This window comes from Falco naumanni, chromosome 11, assembly GCF_017639655.2.
Source record: "Falco naumanni isolate bFalNau1 chromosome 11, bFalNau1.pat, whole genome shotgun sequence".
Classification (NCBI taxonomy): Eukaryota; Metazoa; Chordata; class Aves; order Falconiformes; family Falconidae; genus Falco; species Falco naumanni.
The window spans coordinates 13,556,385-13,583,496 of record NC_054064.1 but is presented as its reverse complement, the minus strand read 5'-3'; the positions used below and the strand labels follow the sequence as shown (position 1 = coordinate 13,583,496).

Below are 27,112 nucleotides of genomic sequence, written 5' to 3'. Positions count from 1 at the left end.
TTATGGCAAAGAATTTAGTTAGGGTCAGATCCTCAACTGCTATAACTCTGCCTGTCTGACTTCTGGTAGTGCTCAGGGGCTGCAGCATCTCTGTTAGAAGCAGAGACCAGAGATAAGGTAATTTTATGCTATGCTTGTGCACCATATACTGCCTTGAATGGACAAAGCAAAAGGACTTATCTGAAGGGTTACAAGTTCTGGCATCCTCAGTATAATTCTGTTTGGGTCTTCCAAAATATTTTGAGTCCATAGAATCATTTAAGCAATATGCTACCTGCATTGATCTGCTGTGTGCCATCGCTCCTCCCCTTAAAGTACAATCACTTTGTCTGGTATTAACCAAGAAATTGACTTCAATTCCCATTCTTGCTTATCTGCAGCTCATATATGGGCTTCTAAAGTTCTCAGCTTCAGAAGTTTCTTTTTGCCTTTCATGATGCTTTGGAAATGGCAGAGCAAAAATATCTAAGAAATCCAAACTTGGAGAAACTTTCAACAAAGTTGTTTGTGTTTTTTCTTCTTTTTTTTTTTTTTTTCTTTTTTCCAGGCAGTAAAAGAAAAAGAGTACTGAAATACAAAAATAAAATCAGTCTTTTCCAGAAGGACTTGATTTGGACTGCAGCATTATTGTATTTTTCTGATAAAATGTCTTTATAACTCTGCAGCATGAATAAATAAAAACTGTAAACCCGTTCTGTAGGACAGATCTTTTGGCATCAGAGGCCTTGATGATGTTCTTTGGTCATAAGCCAATCCTTAGTCTTTGCCTCTGTTTCCCTGCTGCAGTGCAGATACTGTTCACAACTACATTGATTCTTGAGCAGAAACATTGTCCTAACACTAACCAGCCAATTAAACTCCAACATGTTCCTTTTCTAGCTGTAGAATAAGGAAATTTCTTGCCTTGAGATTGTGCTATACAAATCCCTTGTGAACCCCATAAGTCATCTTGTTTACTCTTTTTAGTCTTTCTTATACAAAAGCTATCAGTTTTTTCTTCTGCCTACTGTTTGATTTCCTCAGAAGAAAAAAAATCAAGACAGAAAAGGATGAATTAGCAGTTCCCAGGAGCACAATGAAAGATTTACTTGAATAGCAGAGCTCAAAGCAAATCTATACACGGGATCCATTCATAATTATATATTCATAGTAGCCCTACAGAACCGTATTTGTTTCCCAGATAGACAAGAAAACATGGACGTTACCTTAAGAAGTTTTAGTAACATTTTTTGTATTACTAAAAGGCTGTTAGGCCTCATGAAGTTCTGGAAGGCACTTTCTGGACTATTGTATACTGTATCTGTTACCTGCCAGAAAGGCAACTGTTGGAGCTGGGTGGACTCTGCAGAAAATGTAATGTGGTCTTGTCTGACCACAAAGTGACTGATACTAGGCTGATGTCCCCAAGTGTCTTTGGCAAAGGCTGTGGTATTGACCCACCTGAAACCTTGCCTTGAAGTTCTGTTACAGTTCTGTTTCTGAAAGCATCTGGCATTCTAGTTTATATGGATAATTCTAACCAGTCAGGTTAGCATATGTGCTTATTTTTGAAACCTGACAGGGCAAGTATTTCTAAGTGTAAATACTTACCTGAATTTAACAACATGTATTTCTGAAAATACTTAAGCGCACAACTTTAAAATGGTGTGTATATCTACGCTATTGAAAATGTAATACCCAAAATGGTCTTGAAAACAAACAAAGTGAAAGTACGGATAATAATAGTTGGTGTTTTTTTTTTAATCTTAGTGGAATATCCTGATAATATTTGCTTAAGTCTTAGTACAACATAAGAGAATACTAAGAGTTAGAAATGATATTTTCTGTCTTGATAGTAGATGTGGTCTCACCTTAGAATAGTATTGAAATTTTCATTTAGGATGACAACCGATATGACAACTTCTATTTACATGCATTTATCTAGCTATATTTATAGGCCCGACTTGCAAAGTTCTATATGTTTTCAGTGGAAAAATAAGCAAATAAAACTGAAAAATTATTTTAAAAAACAGGCATGTAATCTTCCTCCTTATTCTTTAAAATACATTTAGGTAGTTACTTTTATTATTAAAAGGTATGAAAAAATGACTTCAAAATCTAGTAAATGATGCAAGAAACTACAAAACTAGTAGGGAAGAGCTTTTTTCTTTGTTGCAAACTACTTGAGACTGATGGCTAGCTAAAGAGTGATAAAACCTGGGAACAGCTGTAAATTACATTGTATAGGAATCTATTTCAAATATATAGTAGCTTATTCCTTGCTTTGCTTTCCGACATTTCTCACACATACATTGAAAGAAAATCAATCATCTCGTACTCTTCTACACTCCCCTGCCATTGAATAGTACTTATTAATAGTCTTCTGTATTGTTTCAGGGACTGATCCCTTTCTTCCCCTTCTTATCTTTGGGTCTATACAACATGTCAGAGATCCCTTGCCTATTTTCCCTATTTTTTTCATAATTGTATGGAATTACTTTTTAGAGAGTACAACAGGAGCCTGGATTTCTCCACCCCTGTGATCAGTAAAACAGATACTGCTTTGTAAGCATTACTTAACTCTGGGTGGTCTTGTTATAAACAACAGGGGCTGAATCTGAGTATGAAGAACTGGGAAAAAACATTGCAGCAGTGAAATGTGTTAAGCTGTATCATACTCTGCTGAGAAGTGCTGAAAGCCCCATTGCATAATTAAAAATAGACTGCACTGTATACTCAATAATAAGGCTAAGCAGATAATTTATCTAAACAAGTTAACAAAATTAGCTTCCTCTTTTACTAGAATCAGTCTACAGACAGAATACTATTTTCAGCAACATTTCTATAAATAGTTCCTGGTATATAGCTATTTTATGAATAATTCACAAACTTGAATGCTCAAATTGGAACTACTTTGGATTGATAAGCCATAAAATATACTGGTATTTCTTAAGTGAGTGGGCAAAATTTGTTATCCTGTACAAATGCAAGTACAAATTATAATCTCATATTAAAAAATCTTTTAAAATATTCACCTAACAGTCTGCTCTGTCATCAATTTTGCATGCTAAAAAAGGAGTACAAACAATTTTAAACCTACATTTGTTTAAAAACTGGAATGACTTTGTGGAAGATACTGTTTCTGTTTGGTGTTTTTTTCCTATCTACTGAGGACAGTGCATTAGGAAAGAAAAGTACTGAATCATTTATCTTTTTCATCCTCATTTTCTTCATAGGCATCTTTCACTGATGTGTTTGTCCAGTAAGAGGTAATCTTTGATGGGCATAGGCCTGCTGACCTAGTCACAGGTATGGTAACACTAACTCACAACTGATTGATGTTGCAAGTGAGAAATGAACCTAGCTTTGCTGCTGTGGCCATTATGTTTTCTTTGGAGATCTCTTGGTTTTGGTCATCTTGGTGGCAGAGGGGAGATATAAGCCAAAGGGCCTTCTTTAGGAAAACAGCAGTGTATTTTTAATGAAATATATCCCAGTCCCAATCTACTTTGCTACTGTTAGTCTTATTTTTAATATGCTGTTTATTAGGTCACTAGGTAGGTTTATTAGGTAGGTCAGTACTTTATGAAAGACAAAATAGTCCTCAAGATATTATCATGTTGTTTCAGATATTTCCATTTTCAGTGTTTTCAGGGTGCTCCCAGTAGAATTATTTATTTAAATCTCACATCATATCATTTAGGATTCCTCTTATCTTCCCTTCCTATGCCTATTCTTTCAGCTTCTCAGAGTACCTAGTATATTTTCCACGACGTGTTCACTACTTAGCACATTCTGCTAAGTCCTTATTACTGTCACCCTTCTTCCCATCACAAGCTATCACTGTGTGATTAATTTTGTATTTTATCCTATAAGGACAGTATCTCATGCATTGAGCATTTATAATTTATAAAATAGGCATTGTTCCAAAACATGGAATTTGGAAGAAACAATTTTTTTTGTGCCATGTTACAACTGATATAGCAAAAAAAGTACTTGAATGCATTTATCTGCTCCATTCTGATTTTCCAAGTTGGAGCTATTAGCTCTGGGTACATGCTTTGGCTATGAGCCCCTATAGGGCTAGTTACAGGCATCTAACCAGGTTCCCCCGTGCTTTGCTTTCAGTGGGAGACAAAACCAAAAAGGAGAGCTGCAAAGAAGTCCCAGTGCCCACTGACCCTGACTGAACAGGTTAGGCCTCCAGATGGACCCTAGCATGAATCTACTGGTCAGTTTAGAGGCAGTCTCTGTCACAAAGAGATGTTTCACTTGAGAAAACAGATTTTGTAAGGGAAATGTACCAGAAACTATACCTATTGTGCTGGTTCTCACTTCAGAATCAGTGGTGAAAAAATCTATGAGAAGAAAGGCCTAGTGAAAATGATGATGTGCTCGCCTTAACAAAAGGCAAGAGTACAGGCCAGTAATACACACACACATATATGCAGTTCTTCTTAAGCCTTTATAGCTCTGTGCTACACCTAAGCTGCCTGGTTACAGGAATGTCCGTAGTGCAGCTGGATACATGACTGTACAATGGTTTGCTGGAAAGGTTTTCCCTTTGCTGTGCCTCAAGGTAAACAGTGCAGGTGGTCTAGCTAGCATGTAGCTTTGAATTGGATTTAGAAGTCACTTGTAAAAGTCAGCAGTGGCATAGCATGTATCCCCAGTTAGGCATTTAAGGGTTTATTCTGAAATTCTTGTTAATTCCAGTGCTATCTTTGGTCTTTCAGCCAGTTACATTTCAAGAAAGTTAAACTTCAAGTAGAGTCTTGCAATGAATAGACACCATGGCATGCACTCACGCTGTGAAATCAGCCTTGTCATTCTGTTGGGTGGGAACTCCCCCAGTATCAATGACTGTAGGTCTGAGCATGCTGGTCCTAATGAAAATGGAAGTGCAAAGCTTTATTGGCTGGAAATGGGAAGGATGTGCTCTGTTCAGTGTAAAGATGTCTCTAACAGGATGTTGCCAATTTTAAAATGTTCTGATTTCAAAGAATAGTTCGGCAGAAAAAGCAGAGACACTGAAATAATATGCCTGATCTCCAAATGTGAATTGTCTGACTGGATATATATTTTTGAAAATTTAAAATAACCAGATAGATTATTTAAGGTATTTCTTAAGCTTGTGATTAAATTGATGGTGGTAGGTGTGCTGATCATTAGTTCTTCCCACCACAATCAATGCTTTGTTAAAGCAGACTTGTGTTAAAAAATGGCTTCCCCAAACCAACCAATATGTAAAAAAGGGTATCTTTAGGCAGTGGGTTTTTTCTTGTTTGTTTCCTTGCTTCCCCACCCCCTCCACCCCCCCACCCGTCATGAAGCATTTTTGTTAAACTGATACTAATTGGAGTAACTGTCCCAGAATTTGGATATATGCCCTTGGAAGGATAGCTGCAAGCCTTTCCAGTCCAATGAACAAGTCGCTAGATCTGTCTGTTATGGACTTCTAAGTAAAATCAAATATATAGGGTGCATAAAACATAGTCATGTGAACTTTTGTAATCTTGGGATGTTTTCCTTAGGTTAACAGTACATTTTGCTTGAAATGCACTTATTTGTAGCTCAGAGGAATCGGTTTGAATTATTATTAAAAATAATAAGAGAAATAACAAAATTCAGTGTATGAAGTGATATGGAAGGGACTGAAGGAATCTGTCAAAACTTAGCGAAACTCTTAAGAATCTCTCAAAACAGAAAAATATTAAAAAGGTTCCTGGAAAAAGAAGCCATCCTCTAAAGACAATTGAATATGGCCAAAGTAAATGCCTAGAAATTAAGAGGGATCTGTAAGGAACATGGCTAGTCAGAAAGCATTCCGAGATTGCAAACAAGGAGTGTGTGGGTACAGAATAATTCTTAGCATTTTGGAAGGAGAAGCCTAAGGACTTCAGTATGAAAATAGCTACTAATAGCATATTTTCTGCAGAGGAAATAAAAATATTAGAAAAGAAAGATCACACATATGAGTTTCTTAAAAACTGCAACTGTTTGGAAAACATGCTGACATGATACAGTAAGTCTTTAGAACTGTAACTGGGATTTACGACAATGGATAAGGGAAGTGTGATATTTTAAACATGAAAAAATTTGCCCAAGAGATTAGTTTCTGGAGGCAGGGGTCCAGAATAATTAGAAAGTGAAATGATAACATCAGTCGTTCTTGGAAAATCACAAAAGAAAAGTAGCATGTGTCCAAGAATACTAATGAGAAGGGGAAGTAAGTGTTAGAAAAGATCTAATATTCTGTAGGAGAAAAAATTGCAACCTTGTTTCTACTTAACAGGAGAACTAGGTGGTTAGGGCTTATCAGGATTTTTTTTCCCAATAACTACCATCACTGTTACCATCAGTTTAGAAAGTGATTTGTGGAACCATATGAACTGGTCATGCCCCTTGTACACAGTAACCAGTCTTAACCTTCTTTAATTTCTGTGGCATTTCTAAATGGGAGAGAGCTGTAAGCAAGAACAATTTATTTGGTTCCTGACAGATACTGGAATGAATGCCAGTAGCATCTGGGTGAATTTTTCTTCTGTATGAACAACAGCAGTAAACCTTAGGCATTAGTGTAGCTTTCTCACTTGACAAATCTAGAACTGGACAAATCTGAATACTACAGCTACTACCAGTATTGCATCAAAATCCCTTTCCTCACATTTTCTCAAAATATTTTAAATTCAAGGCTCTCAGTATTGCCTGGTGGCTTCTTGGTACAGTGGCCTTATCCAGAGACATCAGGAAAGCCATGTCATTCTGTCTTTGGAGAGTGTTTTAAAATCTCCAAAGCAGGGAGAATGTCTCCTCAGTTCTCATGCAGGCCACAGGAAAAACAAATTTAGCCAATATATACCTTCCCTCTCCTTGTGCTTCATATCCATCACAGATAACTTCGTTGTATAGTCTGACAAGTAGAGGACTAGATCTGCCTGCACATTCCTGCATGCACAGATGATGCTGAAGGAGTTGGAAGAGCAGATGAGTAGCATTTGTGTTCTTCCTAATGTGTTGCTCTCTGGAGCTGGTTGCTCAGAGCAGGAGGAGGAAGACGGGGAAAGCTACTGTTGACTGCAGTATGAATACAGGCATTCTGAGAGGACAAATTGTACCTCTCTGCCCACTACAAAATTCCATAATCTAGTCCCTGGTGGCACCCACAAAAGCAAAGTTACTGCTTCATGAAATACTTTTTAATGATGATTGTGTGTTTCAGCCAATATAGCTTTTCATTCTTGAGTCCTTGAGATGAGAAAGACCACCTTAGAGAAGGGCATGCTTAGTACTTAAAAAAAGATAACCATCACAGTCTAAATAAATGGGACATTCTGAGAACACTGATCCAGTCAGTATTTCCATTCAAAATTTTCTTCAAATGCATTCTCTTTTTCATTGAGAAGAGAAGGACAAGTGTATCTGTCCTCAGGCTAAAGTTGTATTTTGCTGCTTGAAACAAAGGACAGAACATTGCTGCTATTGTGAGTATGATTTATTGTCCAGCAGTGTTTTACACCAAAGCAAACACAGTGGATGTAATGGAGGATGCCACACTTCTGAAAGAAATGTTTCCCATAGCGGAATTCTGACTGAAAGGACTGATACAACTGCTCAAGGTTTAATTTATAGGAAGGTTATAAAACTAAAGTAAACCAGCCACTTCTTCTGCCCTTAGTCCTTAAACCTTCACACCCCTCAACAGAAATAATTTAAGAAAGGAATATTTAAAATAGAAGCTACATCTTTAAATAATAAAAATAGATATAGTGAATTAAACATGTTTCATAAATGAGTAGGAAATGAACATTAGAAATGATACAGATAACTCGTCCCTGGAAATGAGAGTTTATGAAAAAGATTGATGGCATAGAGTGGATAATGTAAAATGAGGTAGAGATCTTATTTTCCTTAAATAAACATTTAGCCTTTTCCAGAGAAAGGGTCAGCATATTTCTAATTGCATTTTTTTATAATAAAATCACAGTCTCACAAAGAACTACAATCCGTAAGCTAGTAGTTAGCTTTGCTGAACAGAATTTTAATACTATTCTTCCATGAGCATTTATGTGTAAAAAGTCTTTTGTCTCTCCAAAACAACAATCTTCTATCTCAGATCATCACAATTAATAATAAATTTTGTAAGATTTTGGCAAAAGTTAGATCTATGAAAATAATCACGGGGAACACAAACTGCTGCATAGCTAGTTTGAATTTCTTTTTTGGATGCTGAAATTTGGTTTAAAGGCAGTTTTTCTGAAAACTTTGAAGAGCTTATGATGAAAATAATGTAGTGGGGTCTTTGTATTTTGCAATTTCTTGTACTTCTCTTGATTCAAATGCATTGACCAGCATTAATCAAAGTGACTTATACATAAAATTATTCTGTAAGTGACACCTGATTGAATGTTCCAGCTGTGGTACTGAGAAATACTTAAAAGCTCCTTAAATTGAAAGAAACTCCAAAGGTCTCAGAGAATTGCAAGAGCAACAGTCACTCTAGGTAAGGACAACAGCAATCATTTAAAGCCACGAGGGTACCGTATGTAAATGTAAGGCCAGTAATTTGAACTTTGGATACACTTATTTTACTCTATCACTGCAGTGAAGATACTCACACTCGCTGACTTGAACTTTAACAGAATATGTATGTGGTTTTATGAGAAAGCAAGTCCAGAGGGCAAAGAAAGATCAGCAAAAGATGACTACAGCACAGAAATCTGAAGTCCTTGAATTGTGCTGCACGTATTGCTGATCACAGCAAGAATTATGGAAGGGAAACAAGGTAGACATGTATTGCTATACCATGCGCTAATACAGAGGTATTTATTTTGGCAGTGTATGCAGGACTACTATAGCAGAAGGTTATTAAAAACTATTTTAAACTTCTTATTAGAATGCAAATTAATTATTTACCCTTGTGACAGCCACAACTGACTTTTTTTTTTAATGTTGTAAGTGAACTTGTAATATCACAGAATGTAGAAATATGTGGTACATACACAACTCCAGAAGTATTACGTGCAAATTCAGTAGAGGGGTAAAGATATAGCCAATCTCACTATTTATGTGCCTTCCTACCTTAGAGGAACTTCTCTTATTCTTTGATTTTGGTTTCAGTATGGTTTTCTGGGCCAGAAGGGGCTTCCGTAAGACGGGAAACTTTAAGTTTTGGGCAACGTAATATGGAATATAGCTTCTCATTTACTCATGTACCTTTCAACTGCATTTTTGTGTGTCTAGTTCAACTGCATGTATTACTTACTTACGTACTGTTGACCTTAAATGGCAATGCCCATATCACTCCATATAAATATATTAATCACAAAGAGAAAGAAAAGCATAAGCACTTGCAGAATTTCTGTTGGGGACCGAGGTAGTGTCTGGGAGTCAGTAAATTCCTGCCTGTTACATGGCAGCTAGAGGTGGATGTAGGATTAGCCTTCAGGTTAAAGAGTCAGAGGGGAATTTGAGGCTTTTAAAAGACAAAAAAACAGGTGATCATATTCTTTGATTGTGGCTAAAGCTGATCCTCACGGGACATTGTTAACACATATGATTTTAATGTTTTGATAACTATGCATGTATTCAGAGACAGGATGGAAAACAGGTCAGTGGCAATCTTTGTATCTTGAGCTGTTTCTAGGATACATTCAAACAGGACTGAATATTGCTGCAAGGCAGAGAACAAGTCTATCCATGAATCAGGTGTCCTCCATGTGGACAGGAAAACACATAGGACAGAGATTATGACTAATTCTTCATATGTGATGTACTTTATCTCAAAATCATCTAATGTGTTTTTTTCAGAATACCTCAATAAGGAGTAAGCAGAATAAGCAGTGAGGACTAACTAAAGAGTTACTGAAAAATGTATTAGAGCACTGGGAGAGTACTAATACTAGAATAAATTTACTTAGGGGACAGACTGAGAAGTATAAGAATAATAAATACTTTACAGAACGTAAATTTGTTTATTCTACTGAATTTACTGGTAGTGCAAGTGGGCAAGGATATTATATCCTATGTCTGAAAAAGGAGATATTTATACCAATAAAAAATTATTTCTCAAATATACAAAATAATACAAAACCACTGTCATAAGTAGAATTCGGTTTAACTAAGAATCGTGGCTGTCAGTTAACTAAGTTTTCATGGACAAAATGGTAAAGAAGATGAATCACAGTATTTCTACATCTCCCATAGCAAAAACAATGCCCAGGAGATACCTCAGTATCTCATTAACAAAAAAATTAGAATTTCCAATCATTCTGAATTGACCAACCCAAGGACTTTACTAAAGTCTATGCATGTGATCCTTAGTTTGCTGCTGAAAAAGTTGAGAAATATAAATTCAGTCTTTATAGCTTTAGGGTAAGAACTGTGATGAGGAAAAATCAGAATCTTCTCTTCCAATAAAAAAAGATAAGAAAACAAATAATAAGATTATGTTATCACAATCTCCCAGTTGAAAACTATTATTCATGGTAACATTGCACTGAGAAGATATACAGAAAATGCCTTAGATATAAATCATCGTTGTATAATAATACCAGTGTTTCTTTTTGCCATAGAGTTTTATAAAGTTCAGTATTTACTGAGGTCTTTTTAAGACCTGATGAAAGCAAACTAAAAAAAAAAAAAAAAAAATTGTATGAGCTCACAATTACTCTTTGTATACACTGGATAGATCTGTATTTCCTCTAGGAATGGACTTTAACCATACCCAACAAAGTCTAATCGAAAAATAGGAACAGAAACAAAGAAACCACTAGATATCTCAGATTACCTGAGCCATAAGAAGAGGATGTCACATACTGCGCCTTTTGACATGGTATCTTATAGTATCCTTGTTGTAGTCAAACTGGGGAGTTATGAACTAGATGGGTAGATTACAAGGCAGACAGAGAAATATTTGAACTGGTAAAGGGAGGTGGTTTGAAATCTGACTTGCAGCTGCTAGTAAGAGGCATTGCTGAGTAGCTGATGTTTAACATCTTCAGGATAACAGAGCAGAATGACACCACACTAGTGGAAATCACCAGTCAGAGCTGCTGTTCAGAGGGGCTCTGAAATGCTGGAGGTACGGGCTATAAGACCTCCAGGGGTCTCTGATTGCACTGATGATCAAGTTTCATGACCTGTTTTCTATAAAGCAGCTTCAGACTATTCAAGAGTTCATGAAAAGGTTTTGGTCATCTACTTAAGGATGCATTTACCATGAATGAGCAACTACCAAGTATTATTTTAAAGTGGTGTTGACTGATTGAGAGGTTAATATCATTCCCTGTGTTTATCTTCAGGAAAACAAGTTTTATTAGACTACGTTTCACTATGAATATTTTTTTTTTCTGAGTTGCACTTTTTTTTTTTTTTAATATATAATTTCTACTTATCCATGTCTTGAAATAGTTACCAGGAGGGATGTGACCTCTAAAAGAGTTATTCAAGGTTCTGATTTTGGCAGATTTTACTGTACTGTTGTCCTGAAGACATCCAGATTGGGGAACCAGACCCATAGGGCAGATCCTGGGAATGCACTGAGACTGATAGCAGGGGAAGTCTGCACAGCCCTTTGCCCCTCTTATAAATTAATTTCTGAAAGTATGTTAAGTAACTGCTGTTGAAGATGGATCAGCTACCAGAACAGAAATTATGTCCAGGCTGAATAAAGGGAATATAGTGTTGTAACTGACACATTGAACAAGGCTTTTTTTGTATCTGAAAAATAGCTACTGATTTAAAAAGTAAATCACTAAGTGTATTAGAAAGGCTAACTCAAAAGAAAATAATCTGTTGAATGGTGCTGATCCCACAGGAAAGGTAATTTTACCTTGAAGCAACCACCCACAATTCTGAACATTCTTTAAAACATATATTGTAAAATAATTCGTTGGCTACGCTGAGGTGACAGAAGTAACTTTCAGGCTTAAAATTGCTTTTCAGAAATCTTTTCTCTGAATAATATATTTCCAAGAAGCTTTCAATTCATTGTCAGTCTGAGTAAAATACGTGCAGGGCATATTATAAATAATTTAGGAGGTCACAGTTCTCCAAGAAAACTTAAGGACTTGGCAATTCTGATTTTGTTAACCTGTCATTTGTCATTCATTTCTACAATGATTTTATTGATGGAGTGATTTGAATCTGTGTTTTTTCTTGTTTAATATATTTGTGGACTTTTGTGATGTCTGAATTTATCTATTTTTTTTTTTGTTAATAAGACACTAGATGTAATTGGTAGCTGATTTCTGCAAATATGAATTAGGTACTAAATATTGAAAGTTCCCTACTTTATGCTTCAGAAAAAGCCTATTTGTTGTCATATGCTCACCTGCTACTTTGCCTGACATGCACCTCTGCATTCTTTATGCAAGTGGCCAGAAATACCTGTGATGACTGCAAATAATACTGATCTGAGATCTCATTATCTGAGAACTGAGAATGCATATATCTACAGATGTATCTAAATATTTCATACCATCTGTTCTATGTACTCTTTGTTACTCAGTACAGTAGCTCAGTGTTACAACTACACTGTTTTCTACATATATTCTTGTGAAAACCTCAATACCATATATTGAAAATGCACAGAATCTTATTATAAGGTAGAATTGTTAGGATAATATGTAAGATACTATACAAAATAAATAGGAAAGAAATGATAGCAGTAGGGAGGCTGAGACTGAACAGCCCCATTTAATATGAGTAAGCAAGCGTGTGGCAGGTTTGTGTTTGTGAGATCTCAGATCAATAATACTTCCTGTCACCACAGGTATTAATATAGTTTCAATATACTGAAGTTCTTATTTCTGTAAATCCAATTTTAAAACTGGTCCAAACTCAAATAACTTTTACAATTTCATATATGGAAAATCATGTAAGTACTTAGTTATCTTCTTGAAAGGAATACACTGGAACACATTTTAAAGTATTTTCCTAAAGGAGTGGTTCTAAAAAAGGAGGTCCATGAAAATCTCTATGAAACTGTGGGTTTTAATAATGTGCACGAAACCGTGGTTTTTAATAACGTGCACCAATAATTGAAGAATAATATTATTCATGGTGTTGTTAGGTTAGCGGTTATTAGGAAACACCTTCTAGAAGCTGGCCAGTAAAGATGAAGACTAGAGATCATCTAGTTTTAGTAAACAGAGCTAGCTAGACAAATTGTACTAACTTTCTTTGGCTGATAATATTTTTTTCCGTATTTATTAAAAAAAAATCTTTCAGTGCTATTCCCAGTGAGATGGTCTTATGAATGGGGATAAGATAATCCGTACGAGGAGCCTTGTTATCTTGCATTCTAGTGTCTTGGTGTCTTTTTTAGACAGAAATATGAATTCTCCAATTCCAAGCAAAACTAGACTTCAAAAACCTTTAATAACAGGAATAAAAGAATGAATATTAAAATAGTAATTTTTTAAAAACAGTTTCAAGTGTTCTGATAAATTATGCTGCTGGTAAAATTTCAGTTGCCTTTAAGATTGGAGTCACTAATGAAAAAATCTGAAGCTGTAGTCTCTGTTTATAGTGAAGTGTCCCATTCTTGGAAGTAATACTGTGACATAAGGGATTATGTCCAAGATCAGTCTCCTTTTTTTTCAGACACATTTCTTGACACTGTGCTGTGCACAACATTAAGAAATAATATCACAACTGTCTTTGCTTGGGCTTCACTATCACCCAAACATTGTAATATGAATCTTAAATTCATGAACAGACACAAATGCTTCCTTAACTAACTACTCGTGTTTGATTCCTGCATCTTGAAATGAGGGTAACTCCATTATTTCAGACAGTGAGGGGTATCAAGTGGCCATCAGTGGTGGATGGGTGTCCTTCAGATAGATAGATAATAATGTGCCATAATCAGAATTGTTAAAGTTGCAACTTTTTGTCCATTTCTAAATTGGAGGTCTGTGCAGCTTTCACTACAAAAGAGCCACCTTTATATTTCTGTTTCACTTATTTTCTTACTTCTTGGATAACATGCACTGTCCTTTCTGGTTAATATTCATTGTGTTCCAGTGCAACTATGATAAACAAAAGAATCAAATTTCTGAATTGGTGGTAAAGATAACTTAGTACTAAAGTAAAAGGAATTGTGTCTTCTAGAAAATTAATTTCTTTCTGATCTTAGGAAAGTGTCCCAGCTGACTGACTAAAGGAATGGTTACGATGTTTATCGCCTGTTTTTTCTTTTTAGCAAACTCAACAAAAACATCATTAATGTCAGCATGGAGTACATGAAGATTGATGCCATGTACTTTGAGAGTTCTTAATAGATCTCCCTGTGATTGCATTAAGATAATTTCCTCTCAGAAAAGAAGAGTCAGTAAAAATACTGAAGGGGGAGAGTTTTGGAGTGTTTTTTTTTTTTTTTTGGTTGTGTGTGTGTGCAGGCCCTCTTTTGAAAAATGAGGTCAGATCAGGTGAACAGTAAATTTTTCTGTTCTGCAGTTGCACCAAGTGCACACTTACTAGCTGACCACGCGGAAAGTAGTGCACATTGCATCCTCATGTTAAATTAATACAATCTAAGCCCTTTGATCTGTCAGAATTCTTGAACTACATAAAAATATTTACCTCTAGAATGTTTTCCTGTAGACTAGTCCAAGTATTTTAAGAGTAATACATACTGCTACTGTATTTCTGTTTTCTACTGGCTTGGAGGACTAAGAATTCTGCTAGTTAGGTTCTTAGGTCGAATGACTAATGTGTGCAGAAACATGCTTGTGTCACACATCTTGGTTTAAAAACATGTGAATAATAGATCTGGTCTGGAATACTGATGTATGTTCTTTCTATTTTTATTCCGCTTAGGCTTAAATGCAAGAATTCCTGAAATTTTCAGTTCATTTCTATGTTTGAGAAGTTTTCCACCTGTTTCTGAATATTCTTCATGAAAACAATTCTGTACACAAACCCAGGCACACAAAGTCCTCCCTTTCTCTAGGTTTCATCTTAGGCAGGAAATCCACTGCCTTGTGGAGTGAAGCAGCAGGACGGAGTGGTGTTCTTTTGAAAGATGGTCTTTGAGAGAACTGCTCCCAGACTACTGCTGCACAGATTTACACAAGGCTTTTGAATTTTACCTGGCTTTCGGTGAAGATCTAGTAAGAATGCCTAAGTGATACGGGAAGCATTTTACAGTATTAAATACAGTATTAAAAAAGGGGATTTCAGTCAACTAGACTGGACCCTCTGTGAGGACTCCCTGTTCCTTTCTTAATAGGCCCCTTATGAACTTCATGGATTTGAGCTTGAAAGTTATAACTTAAATCTGTAGCCAACTGGAAACACCATTTTTAGAGCTATTGTTAAATGCTGGTTTAATAGTTCTTAGACTGTATTTCCTGTTCCTGACAGTCAACTTTTCTGCTTCAACTTTTTCTTCTTCACATATTTTACGGTTTGTTCCTGCTTTATTGGCTTACAACTTGAACAAATACAGAAGAAAAGCGGACATGCCCAGTTCCCTGAAGGCAATATACTTCTAATGGGAAATACTTAGTAGATGTATACACATCTGTGTGTACATATACTTTTTTTTTTGAGATTATATATGATGTATATAATCAGTGCATCAGTGCATTCAAAGAAGCAACAGTCATTAGTAGTGAACAACACAGGAATCTTTTTAGCTAGAGAAGGAAAAGGTCTCTTCACATAGCATCAACAGTTTTAAAAAGCCTTTAAAGACTGTGTGGTGTCTGATAACACCACAAGAGTTAGCAGTCATGCAGATGTCACATGCATGTTTTTGCATAGTGTTTTCAAATACCTTCATATATGTTACTTAAAATGATGTAGTGAATTCCTTTGTGATTTTATATAACATATGGTGGATGTGTGTCACTGAGTGTGGATGAATAGGAATGTGAAGCATCTTTTTTTCTGGGACTCAAAGGTTAGAAGACACTGTATTGACCATTGCAGGAAGAACCAGTAGTGTTAACAACAGTCTTTGCTTTTTACCCATTGTTTGAATTTACCAGATTGAGAGTAAAATAACTGCAATGACACCTGGGAGAGGGCCCAGGGTATATTGACAGCAACAGGATGTTCTTCAATGGCTATTGAATCATGTTGCTCAGAAATGGGAGAGCAGACAGGAAGCAAGAGTTGACCACATTCAGCAATTAATGATTTATAGCATTCTTAAATCATGCAGGCTAAATAATTATATATGATTTTCCTATTGACCGAATTCTAATACTGTAGGTAAAAGGGTAAATTAATTTCCCATATAGCCGAGATTTCCCTCCAATTTTGCAGTGCAAAGTAGTACTATGAGTCATATTTCCAACAAAAATAGTGTATTGTGGTAACCCTTGTATTTACATAGTATTCTTGTTATAAATTCTCACAATAGAGATTAATTTGTATTGCGAAGTAGCATTAAAGTAGCATGCTCTTCCTACTGGCAAGTTCTTGAAATCTGGGGAAAAGTTTTTATTGGCTAGTTGTGTAGTCTGATTATGTATGAAAATTGTAGATTTTTAAAATCTAGACACACAGCCATTTCAGAGATCAAAATACAAAGTTTAATTAAGCATTCAAAAATAGATTACTGGTTTCAAATTAACTTTTATTATTTAATGTTAATATTCCCAAACATCCTATTATCCCAAGCAATGAATACCAGATAAGAGTTGCTTTCTGTAACTGTCCTTAATGATACTACACTTTGCTTATGTTTGGGATTGTACTTGGCAGTCTTCTGAAACAGTTTGGGTTTTTTTCTTCTGAAATTCAAATAATTGAAACCCAACAGATGTAGGACATACAGCCATCATAAAAGTTAAACGCAAAAAGTTAATGAACTGCATTGAAAAATGAACATATTTTCCAGATCTACTTAAATGTTCAAAATTTAACTTCAAAAAGGCCATCTAGACTTTGAAAACCGCTGAGCTTGATTTCTATGTAGAGCAGCATTACATCACTATAAAATGCTCATTTGGTTATACTATGGTGATTATCAAATGGTGGCCAGCAAAAGCAACCCTTTAAGAGAAGTCCACTTTACATACTATGAAGGTCACTACATAAAACTCTAGGCTTGCAGAAAAGCAGCACAGAGATGCCACCTAGCAGTAACTCTTAGAAATTTCCTAGTATGTAATAGTTTCTTCTTTCAAGATACTGCATTTAAGTGTAGGAGAAAGGAAAGATTTTATATTCCAAGTCCTTTCCCTATAGCTGGCTTCCTGCTGAATATCTAGCCAACCTGCCAGAAATAAAATTTTACTGAAATATATTATAATGAATAATTGTATTTTCTTCCATTTTTCTATGTAAATACAGAGAGAAATTAGAATCACAATAACAGATATAATATTTAATAAGTCTTGTAAAATTGATATTCTGTAATTAGCACTGAGAGTGTTTAAAATTAATCAGTAGTGAACTGTCTTCCGTTTCTTAAAGAAGAATTTCCAGAGGTGGTCAATAATTCTGTAGCATGCTTAGCAGGGGAAAAAAAAGAAGAATAGAAAAGCATGGGCAATAAATTACTATGGTTGAAATAAAATCCTAATGTTCCAGAGGTTTAAGAATAAAGTACGTATATATTTTTGTTACATATTTTACCATAAGATGGCGATGCTTAAACTCTTTACTATCAGTAAATAACCTGGCAAGTTTAGCGTAAAAGCCCTGCCATAATAAGAGTGCCTGTGGACAGCACGCTCCTGTCAGTGATGGCCTGGTACTATATCAAAGCTTTTTTTCCCAGGCATTATTTTAAAGTAGTTGATCAGTAAAATAAGTTATTACTTGAATAGTAATTATGTAGGAGATGAATAGGAATGTATTGTGTATACTTTGAAATGCCTGATGTGATTGATTTTCATAAGCTGAGTAGTTTGTGAGTGTCAAGGGCATGTAAAAAGTTGTCTGTATAGTCATGAGCATATTGCACAATTCTTTTTGGAACAGAAAATTTAACATCCCCTTGTTTCCTACAATTAATTTCATATGATATATTTGCTTCCCAACCTGCAGGGCAGAAAATCATTATTCCACTTCAATTTAGCACAAAGCAAGATAAATAACTGAGCAGTGCTTCCATTTCTAAAGTGGTATTTCAGTCACAACTTGTACTTATTTGCTAAAAAAACCCTGCAAACATTTTTACATGTCATTTTTCACAGGCATACAAAATCTGTTGTTCATAGTCAACAAAACTAAATATCTGCCATGTGGCATCTTTTCTGTGCTTAATGTGGTGTAGCATCTTAACCAAGGATGGGAGTAACCATTTGATGTCATGTTCTGATTTCTGAAAATCCAGTTTAGCTCTGATAAACATCAGGCTTTGATTAAGGGCTCTTATTTTTGCATAACCTTAAGGACTTAGAGCTTTCTGGCTCATGACCCCTTGACAAAGCTAAAAGAGCCTGCAACGAACATTTTAATATCCCTGGAAATGTCACAGAGAGTGATGAATAAAAGGCCGTTTTTATGCCCTCTGCACAGGATGCCACAGCAAAAAGGGCTAGAAGCAAAGTTTCAGAAGTTAATTTATGCCATTTCAGTCCAGTGGCTCATCCTGCGGATGGTGACAGAAATATGATATGGAGCATTTCTTCCCACTGTTATTTTGGGGCATATCTCTGACACCTGAACTGAAAGAAGAATCCTGCCAGCTGAAGCCTGTTTGCTGGTTATACTCTTCTGTGGATAGATAGTGATACAAGTTTTGCTTTTCCTGCTTTCCACAGTCTTTTTTAAAGTCTCTTAACTTTAACAGATGTGTTTATACACATCTATATATGTGTGTAACATATATATATATATGTGTGTGTGTGTAACAGAAGATAGAAAAATGAGTGTGTGGAAGCCTGTAGTTATAACGTGACCATGTGTTGCTGTTCACACAGATGTGGAACTCCTGGGTATTGCCTGATGAGTCTCTACAGATACAGCAATAGCTGATACTTTCAAACAGCTGTTGTTTAATAACATTGATATAATTACTTAGCTAATGTTATTAATCCTATATCACCTCCTGCTTTTTTGAGTTTTCACTGTATCTTACTGATAAAAAGCCTGTGAGAACACTGCAGCTATAAATCAGATTTCCACTGAATTGCTTTTTAAGTTCCATGTTGATATTTTTTAAACAAGAGGAACATCTCTTCCATATTGTTGGAAATGCAGTACCTATTTGTGTATGTGATTAATACCTTTATTTTAATGGAAAGAAACCTGCCAGAAGACCTGAGCATTGCCTCATATGGTAATAATGCCTCCTAACGATACCTAAACAGTATCATTAAAATGACATTCACCAACAGACAATATACATTGTGGCAAAACAGTAAGGACCACTGCCGGTAACGGACTGCAATACTATATGAATGTTTTCTCTTGGTACTTTTTAATAACGCTGACAGTTACAAGACTGCATGTCACAAAAAGACAAATGAGACAAGTTGTACATCTATAAGATGCAGCACTACAGGCATCTGCAGGCCTAGGGGGGGCTTCAGTCATTATTGCTCTTAAGTGCTATAGTGCAATTCCGATTTTTTTTTTAATGGTTTAACCTAAAATCACCTTCACAAGCAAGGCTGCATGGCGAAAACACATTGTACTTTTGGCGTTATTTCAGTATCGGCTGTGATCGTTTGGTGACCCGAACGCGTTTGAAGATAGCGGAACTGCAGCAGCCTAACGGCGCTAAATAGGGCTAAAACCAGCGTCTGCACGTGACGCCTCCGGTTCCACTCCAAGCAAATCTGTTCCCAGCCGGAGTCCGTCCGTCCCTGCTCCCGGTGCCCGGCTGCTTCCCCGGGCTGGTGCAGGCTCCGGGCACCGCCGGCCTCAGCGCCTCGGCCCGGGGGAACGCCGTGCGCTCCCGCCGGGCACCGCCGGCCCCAGTCGCAGGCGCCCCGAGCCCCCGCCGGAACTTCTGCGGGGGGGCCGGGGCATCGGAACGGGGGGCGCCCGCTGCAGCGTGCCCGCGCCCGCGGCCCCTCCGCCCGCTGGCACCGCGCCGCCCCGCGCAGCCGGTAAGCCCGGTACCGGCCGCTTCCGCCACGGACTTTCCCTCCCGGCCGATCGGGCGACCAAGGACACGCGCCCGCCGCCGCCCACGGCCGCCCAGCCGCCCGGCGGAGCCGCTTCGCCCGCTACCGCATACGCCGTGCGCGGGCCGGCGCCGCCTGCCTGGCTGCGGCCACGCCAACTTGCGCACCGCGGGGGCGCCCGGCCGGCGCCTACCTTGGACGGGTCGAGGCCGGCCAGCAAGGACAGCAGCAGGAGGTTGAGGATATTGGCGGGCGCCCGCATCCTGATCCCGGGGCTGCCTCTCCGCGCCGCTCCGCTCGGTCATTCACTCCGCTGCTGCTGCAGCGCCGGCAGCCGCGCTCTCTGCCCGCCCGCCGGAGCCCGAGTGGAGGCGGCAGCCGCCCGGGGGACGCTCATTCCGCGGGCGGCCTCGGCGCGGGGAGGGCGGGCGAGGACGACGCTGCCCGCGCTGCCGGCGCGGCTCCGCTGCCCCGTCCCACCCCCGCCCCTCCCCTCCGCCCCCGGCCAGCCCACCGCAAAAGTTTGGGCCCGGGCGACGGCGGCGCGGGGAGCGGCGGATGTGACATCACCGCCGTCGCGAGGGAGCCGCGGGCGGGGGGCTGCTGCGGGGCGGCCGCGGGCTGAGGAGAGGCGCCAACTCGGGCGCGCCGCGCCCCTGCGCCCGAACTCGGTGTTGTCCCCCGCCGGCGGAGGCTCTTTGCTCCGCGGCGGGCCCCGTGCCGCCGGGCGCCGCTCCGCCGCTGGCTGCGGGCGGGTAGCTGCGGCTCTCCGGCCGGGCGCCCCTGGAGAGGGGCCGGCGGCTGCGGTGGGGAGCCGCGGCGGCGAGAGGGCGCTCAGAGGAGCGGTTGGTTTTTTTCTAGGGGATCTATCCCGCCCTTTCACTCCCCGCCTGGAAAGTTAATTCAGGGCTCGGCTGAGCCCTGGTGGCGGGGAAGCCCGCGCGCTGCCTTGCAGCTGGGCTGCGGGGGGCCGCCACGGCGCCTTACTGCGGCCGGTGGGCTGTGGTGGGAAGGCCCGTACGGGGGGTGGGGGCAGGTGGTTGGCCCTCCCGAGGGCGTGCTGTAGCTTGCAGTCAGGGCTTTCCTTATCAGTCATCACGTTTGTAGCCAGCCGAGGCTTTGGGTGGGCTCCTGCCGGCCCGTGCAGCGGGTGGTGGTCACCCTTCGGCAGCTCCAGCTGGGGAGGTACCGGCAGGGATGTGGTTTGGCTTCCTCAGGGCTGCACCTTCAGCACACCTGAGTGTGGCCCGAACATAAATCACACTTTAAACAGCACCACTCTGTTAGCATGGGCAAAGTATGTCAGGGTTTCAATTATTTTCCCTTAGAAGATTCAAGTTCCTGATCTACGGTCAGGGTAACCTGATTTATAAGAGTACAACTACGATTGTTATAAATTATTTTTTCAGCTTTGCATGTATGTGCGTGTATTAGCTTTACAGTTAGCAATGTATTTTTGTCTTGATTAGATTAGATCTGGGGTCTACATTGTGTACTTTTTCTAGCACAGAAAGTCTAACACTATTGTGGATTTTTAGGTGCTATGTAATCTTAACAAAGAGGAAAAATATCCTTAAAGAAGCACAACTCTAGTGTAAAAAAAAACCAACCAAACAACCCAAACCAGAAATCCAAGCTCGGGAGGGTGTTTTGGTTGAGCATCTGTTAGGATGAGTACAGACAGGGCATAGTTTTCTAACTTATTCTTTCCAAGTCTACGAGATTGGTGTCTTTTGTCTTCAAGAGTCAAGACTGCTGCTGAAAGACAAATAATGCAGAAACTGTTCTGCCCACGTGCTATCTGAAAAGATTGCATATCCTTGGCATAATGTTCCCAGATCAAAAATGCCATTTTTTCTTGCAGTGATTTATTAGATTTTTGAGTTCTGAATTTCTTCTAGGATTAAAATAACCAAATTTTTGTTTGAGTGAATCAAAATGTATGTTTTATGCTAAGATGACTTAAAGAAATCCCCTTTCGGTCAGCAGCATCTTTTGCAAAGATATATTTCATTTCCATGGAAGGAAAGTCTACAAAACGTGGTTCCTTACAGCAAGAAAATGAATTACAAAATTTATGAATGAGGCTCTATTGACATCCCAGGGTCTCAAATGGAATGAGAATCCCTCTGATATAGACTCTATTGAGAAAGATATAGAAAGAAGACTAGTTTAGTGTTTGGGGTTTTTTACCTGTAAAAAAAAAATGTGAAAGGTCTATTTTCTATGAAATACCAATAAAAAAGGATAGTTGCAAATATTAGTATGGATCCTGTTATAAGTAATGGTACCAAAGCACTGGAAATCTGAGATTCTCCAAAGGACAAAGTGAACGGTGTTTCAAAGAAACAATTTCTTATGAAGAAAGAACTTAATTTATAAAGCCACAAAGGCAGGTGTGAAGGTATTTAGATCTTTTCTGGAGTACTTCAATGACTAGTTCTCTTGTTCTCTCTACCTTCATTTTCACCACACTTTTTCTCTCCTTCATTTTTTTATTCTATTATGGGTAAAACTGGCAAAATGTGTAAACTATTATATCAATTATAGCATGCAAACTTCTTGAAAAGCTTCAGCGATGCAGTGTGTTGGTCACTTCCTGATGCTGCTTGGAATATCTGTCTGTGAAATCAGTAAAATATTGAAGAGTAAAGTTAAAAATAAAACAAATGATTCCCCAGGCCCCTGAAAAATGTGAGACTTCAGATCTCCTGAACTCCTCAGATAGTTTTATGTGTTACAAACTTATAATTTGTTTGATATATGAAAAGGTACCACAACATGTTTCAAAAGGATGGCATAAAGTGACCTAATTCTATGCCACTTGATTTTAACAATCCATTAGGAAGAAAAATAAAAGATGTATCAGACTTACTCCTCCACCCTCTAGCAACCTGAAAACTCATTTTTTTGTCAGAAAAGACTGTCTGAAGAGCAGTGAGAATCACTAGCAATTAGTACTCGAAATAATTGGGCTTGTTAAAACATATCTCAAAAATTAAACAAAATTCAGGTCCATATGAAGCTTTTATTTCTGTTATATACCCCAGAGTGGCAAAGCTGATTCTGAAGATCTTTAACAAAGCTTTTAATAATGCTTAAAACCTATGAAATTCTATGTGAATTACTTTTTTTTTCTGAGTTCTTTGTATGGAGATGACTGCAGTCAGGGTAAAATACTCAGTCATGAGAGGAGAAGAGAGATATCAAAAGTTTTCCTGCAGGCATCAGTGACAGAGTATTAGCAAAATGGAGCCATGCGGAATACAGCTTGTCTAGATAGTGAAGGATATTTTCAGTCTGTAGTTAAAATTATAACAACTTCTTTTTCACACCATATTGCAAGACATACTGCTAGCAGTTGGAATAAGGTACTTGTTCACTTGGGTACGCTGGAAACTGAAGTTGATAAATTGCATGTAGGTGCTGAATTATATATAAGTCAGTTCCAAGTTCTGCAACCTGAATTTGACAGCGTGAAAGTACTGACGGGAGTTGTGATAAAAGACAATGTATGTATGCATATGTAGAAAGACAGTCTTTAAATGATTTATAGCAGGTCACATCTGAAAACTTTTTAATTGCAGTGCTATCAAATATTTTTTCTAGACAAGAAAATTTTTCATGAAATCAGCCATATATTTACGCTGAATATGTCATGGGTGTTGAATCTTCTACTAAGTTAGGAAGGTGGTCTGGTTTTGGAATTTTAGGCATTCTCTGTGTTTATTATAAGGATGAGAAGTTTAGGGAGTTGGGAAGAGGGGCTGAACACTGACTTGTTGACTTTAATGGAGTTGAAATGTCCTGGGAGAGCATAGATGTGTCTTTCATTACAAACGCAATTTCAGTATTTCAATGAAACTAACAAGAGAGAAGGATGAGAACAAAATTAGGCTATCAATGATACAGAAGCTAAACTTTTATGATGGGTATTTTATTTGATTACATTTGTAAGGAATGTGAGAGAAACAGAATTCTTGAACTGTTCTTAGATCAGGTGAATAGAAAAATCAGTAGAATACTAATCCATTTAATTTAGCCATTGAAGAGTATGTAGATGTTAAAGTACAGAGATATTGCAGATATGGGACAAAATTCAAGACTACTGTAAATCATTAAATCTGCTTATATTTGGGTAGATTTTGCCATCAGATTGAAGTATACGTTATAGTTATCAGTCATGTAAGAAGATTCATTTTTGGAATCTGTCAATACTACAATCTCACTTCCTAATCCACATTGCTATATTAGTTAGTTACAAGATTGAAATGAGGTTTTGGCAGCATATTTTATCAGTGTAACTGTCCTAGTGGTGATTACTAAATAGAGTTGTACAACTAGGTCAACACTGAGTATTTTTTGAAGTCCTGCTAATACCTGAAAAATGTATTTTGTTGTTCTGTATGTTATCAAGATTGAAAGGTAAATAATTATTAAAATAAATCTAGCAGTTGATGTGTTTCCTAATCCCTGCTCTCTTAAAGTGAATATTTTAAAAGAACTTTTGTTACTCAGGGTTTTTTTAGGAACTCTTCTGTGGAAATTACCTTTGTATATATCTCTGTAAGAGTGCACTGAAAATAGTTAAACTTCAGGTTTCTGTAGAACTGCAATACTAATGCTGTTTCCCCGTGAGCTTACTCTACATGCAAGTAGCTGTGAATCAGCATAATTGTTACTGGCTTCTGTGAAGTATACAAAGCTGCACATGACAGATGTACAGAAATATTTAGGTACTGGGTGAAGTGGACAGGTTTAATAGAGAACCAGTGAGTCAGGCACCTCTGTCAGATCTACAACTCTTTCTCTAAAACTGATCCGTATTTAGAATTTATTTTTGTTGAAGTTTGACCTTAATTTAAATTGGTGAAGAAACTGCCCTAGTAAAGTGTTACTAGGTATTTACAGTTCATATGAAATACAAAAAAGGCATAATTATGTGGAAATATGTTTTATATAAAGCTAATAGGAATATCAGTATTTGTAAATATTTCTATAAAGTTATTCAGTTTTCTTGGTTTTTCTTTCAGATGTCATTTAGGCTTTTTTCCCCCAGGACTTCATTTATGCATCGAAAACAAATTAGTGAAATAAATACTCTTTCTCTTTCTGGCCTTTTAGGAGTTATCATAATCTTTACTTTAGAGCACCGTATGGTTATAGTCTTTTCAGATTCACAAATCAGTTAATATATTACGGTATAAGTAGAAATGAAAATATGTAATTAAAGATTGCATAAGTTTGAAATCTAGGAATGACATTCTTCATGAAAGTGACAGAATATATGAAGAATGCTTACCTATCAAAAATGCTTTTCCTAGAAGGTTATGGAACAGTGCTCGCAAGCTCTCTGATATTTTCCCCTTCCTATATGTACAAGTACAATATGACGTATCCCATCAGAGTAGCCTGTACATGTATTATTGGTTATGTGGGACATAACTGTAAATATAGTTACACTTAAGGCTTAAGATTCTCTTGTAAAAGATCACAAATACAGTAAATGTATTCTTGATGAATTCTGATGTTCTTACAGTGCCATGATCACGTAGAATAAGTGAAACTTGGAGAACTAAGGTTGAGATGTTTTATTTCAGAATTCTAGTGCAGATAGTAAAATCTAGTCAGTTGTTTAATGGAAATTTGGTTGGGCTGGCAGATTTTAAAAATAAAGAAGGTACAATTACTCAATACGAATAGCAATAATATAATTTTTAAACAGTAAAATATTCAGTTGGCATAATTTAAAATTGAATATTACCTCTTAAAATCCATAATTTGCAGCCTGTCAAGTCACAGTTACAGTTGAGCTAAGTAGCTGATGATCAGAAAATTAATTCCCTAGCTAACTCTTAGAAATATATAGTGTTTTAATATTAAATATTTCTTCTAATTTAGAACATAATATACTTTGCAAATAGACACTGCAATAACAAAGACAGAGCAGTATGCTGTATGATGACACATTTATTTATTTTGATAGTAATTTTAATTCTCTAAATGTTTATATGCAAGCAAACCTAGTTTGTGTCTCACAGCATATGTATGGATATTTACTGACCAAAATGTCATAGTAATGAGGCTGCTTGCAATATTTCTGTGTAACAACATGATGTTTGTGGGAACTGAAAGGACTGGAGGGCATCCTCAATTATTGATCATTAGGGAGTTTCTGGGGCTCAGAATCTCACACGTGTGGCTCTCAAAATAATAAAAATAATAAGTAACCACTACTAGAAGTTCAATTGCAATACCAGTCTTTGTCATAATCACTTAAGGGCGCAAGTACTTAGAAGAAATACTAGGTCATGACTATAAATTAAGGTGCAAATATTCTGATGGATTTTATGTTCTGTTCTGTTTCAAGGTTGTGAATGTTACCTTCATCCCTGATGTTTTTCCCCAAATGAGGAAATCAGTATATCTAGTATCTCACACCTGTCTTCTGTGCAGAAATTTCTGCTGGAGTGGAGAAAGAAAAGTTTCCATAAGAACTTGTTGCAAAGCCAAATGCGCTTAAGAGGTAGGTGTTTTCTGTAATACAGTAGTTCATTGCTTTGATTTTTAATCTGTTTCAGTTTTTAAAAGAACCTAGTAGTATGGTGCTATTTGTGATACTAGTGCGATATTCCTGGTTCTGTCCCATATAGCCAAGATGTATGCTTGTTACAGGTGATGACATAAAGTCAGGCACTGTTATGATAATCTTTTTTAGTTGACACATATTTGATATTTTAATTCCAGCTGGATGCTAGAATATAACTAATCTGAAGAAAGTAATTGTCTAAGCTGAAGCTTACTGGCATTCCCCTTGTGTTTCTGTAGGATTAGATTTTGAATACTGATGTAGGGTTGTGGCTGTGAAAGTATGTGTTAGTATTCTCTCAGATCAGTTTAAATAGAGAGACAGCTTTTAAAAAGGCAAATGTTAGGAAAAGAAATACTTTGAAAAGGTATTTTGGTTTGCTTCCTACAAGGTTAGGTTCTAAAGTAAGGGTTTCTAAAAAGTAAATTGATGTGTCTCTTGGCCATTATCAAATAGTATCTGCTCTTCTTAATCTGTGAGGAGATTATCCAGGTTATACACT

At 37.6% G+C, this 27,112-nt stretch overlaps 1 protein-coding gene and 1 long non-coding RNA gene across 4 annotated transcripts in view; one reads left to right on the top strand and one right to left on the bottom strand.

The window, feature by feature from the left end:
• The window catches only part of OLFM3 (olfactomedin 3), a 65,983-nt gene extending 45,468 nt beyond the window's left edge, over window positions 1-20,515 (bottom strand). For 2 of the 3 annotated variants that reach the window (XM_040611055.1, XM_040611052.1), the window contains exon 1: window positions 20,215-20,515. Coding sequence is in view for 1 of the 3 variants with exons in the window: in XM_040611052.1 (XP_040466986.1) it covers window positions 20,215-20,283 (69 nt within the window). In the remaining 2 variants the exon portion in view is untranslated. The remainder of the gene's footprint in view (window positions 1-20,214) is intronic. The other variant, XM_040611057.1, reaches the window with a different exon arrangement.
• Window positions 1-26,542, top strand: part of LOC121095776 — a 214,547-nt gene extending 188,005 nt beyond the window's left edge. The window contains exon 3 of the long non-coding RNA XR_005830204.1: window positions 26,392-26,542. This is a non-coding gene — a long non-coding RNA (uncharacterized LOC121095776). The remainder of the gene's footprint in view (window positions 1-26,391) is intronic.
• The last annotated feature ends 570 nt before the right edge of the window (window positions 26,543-27,112 follow it).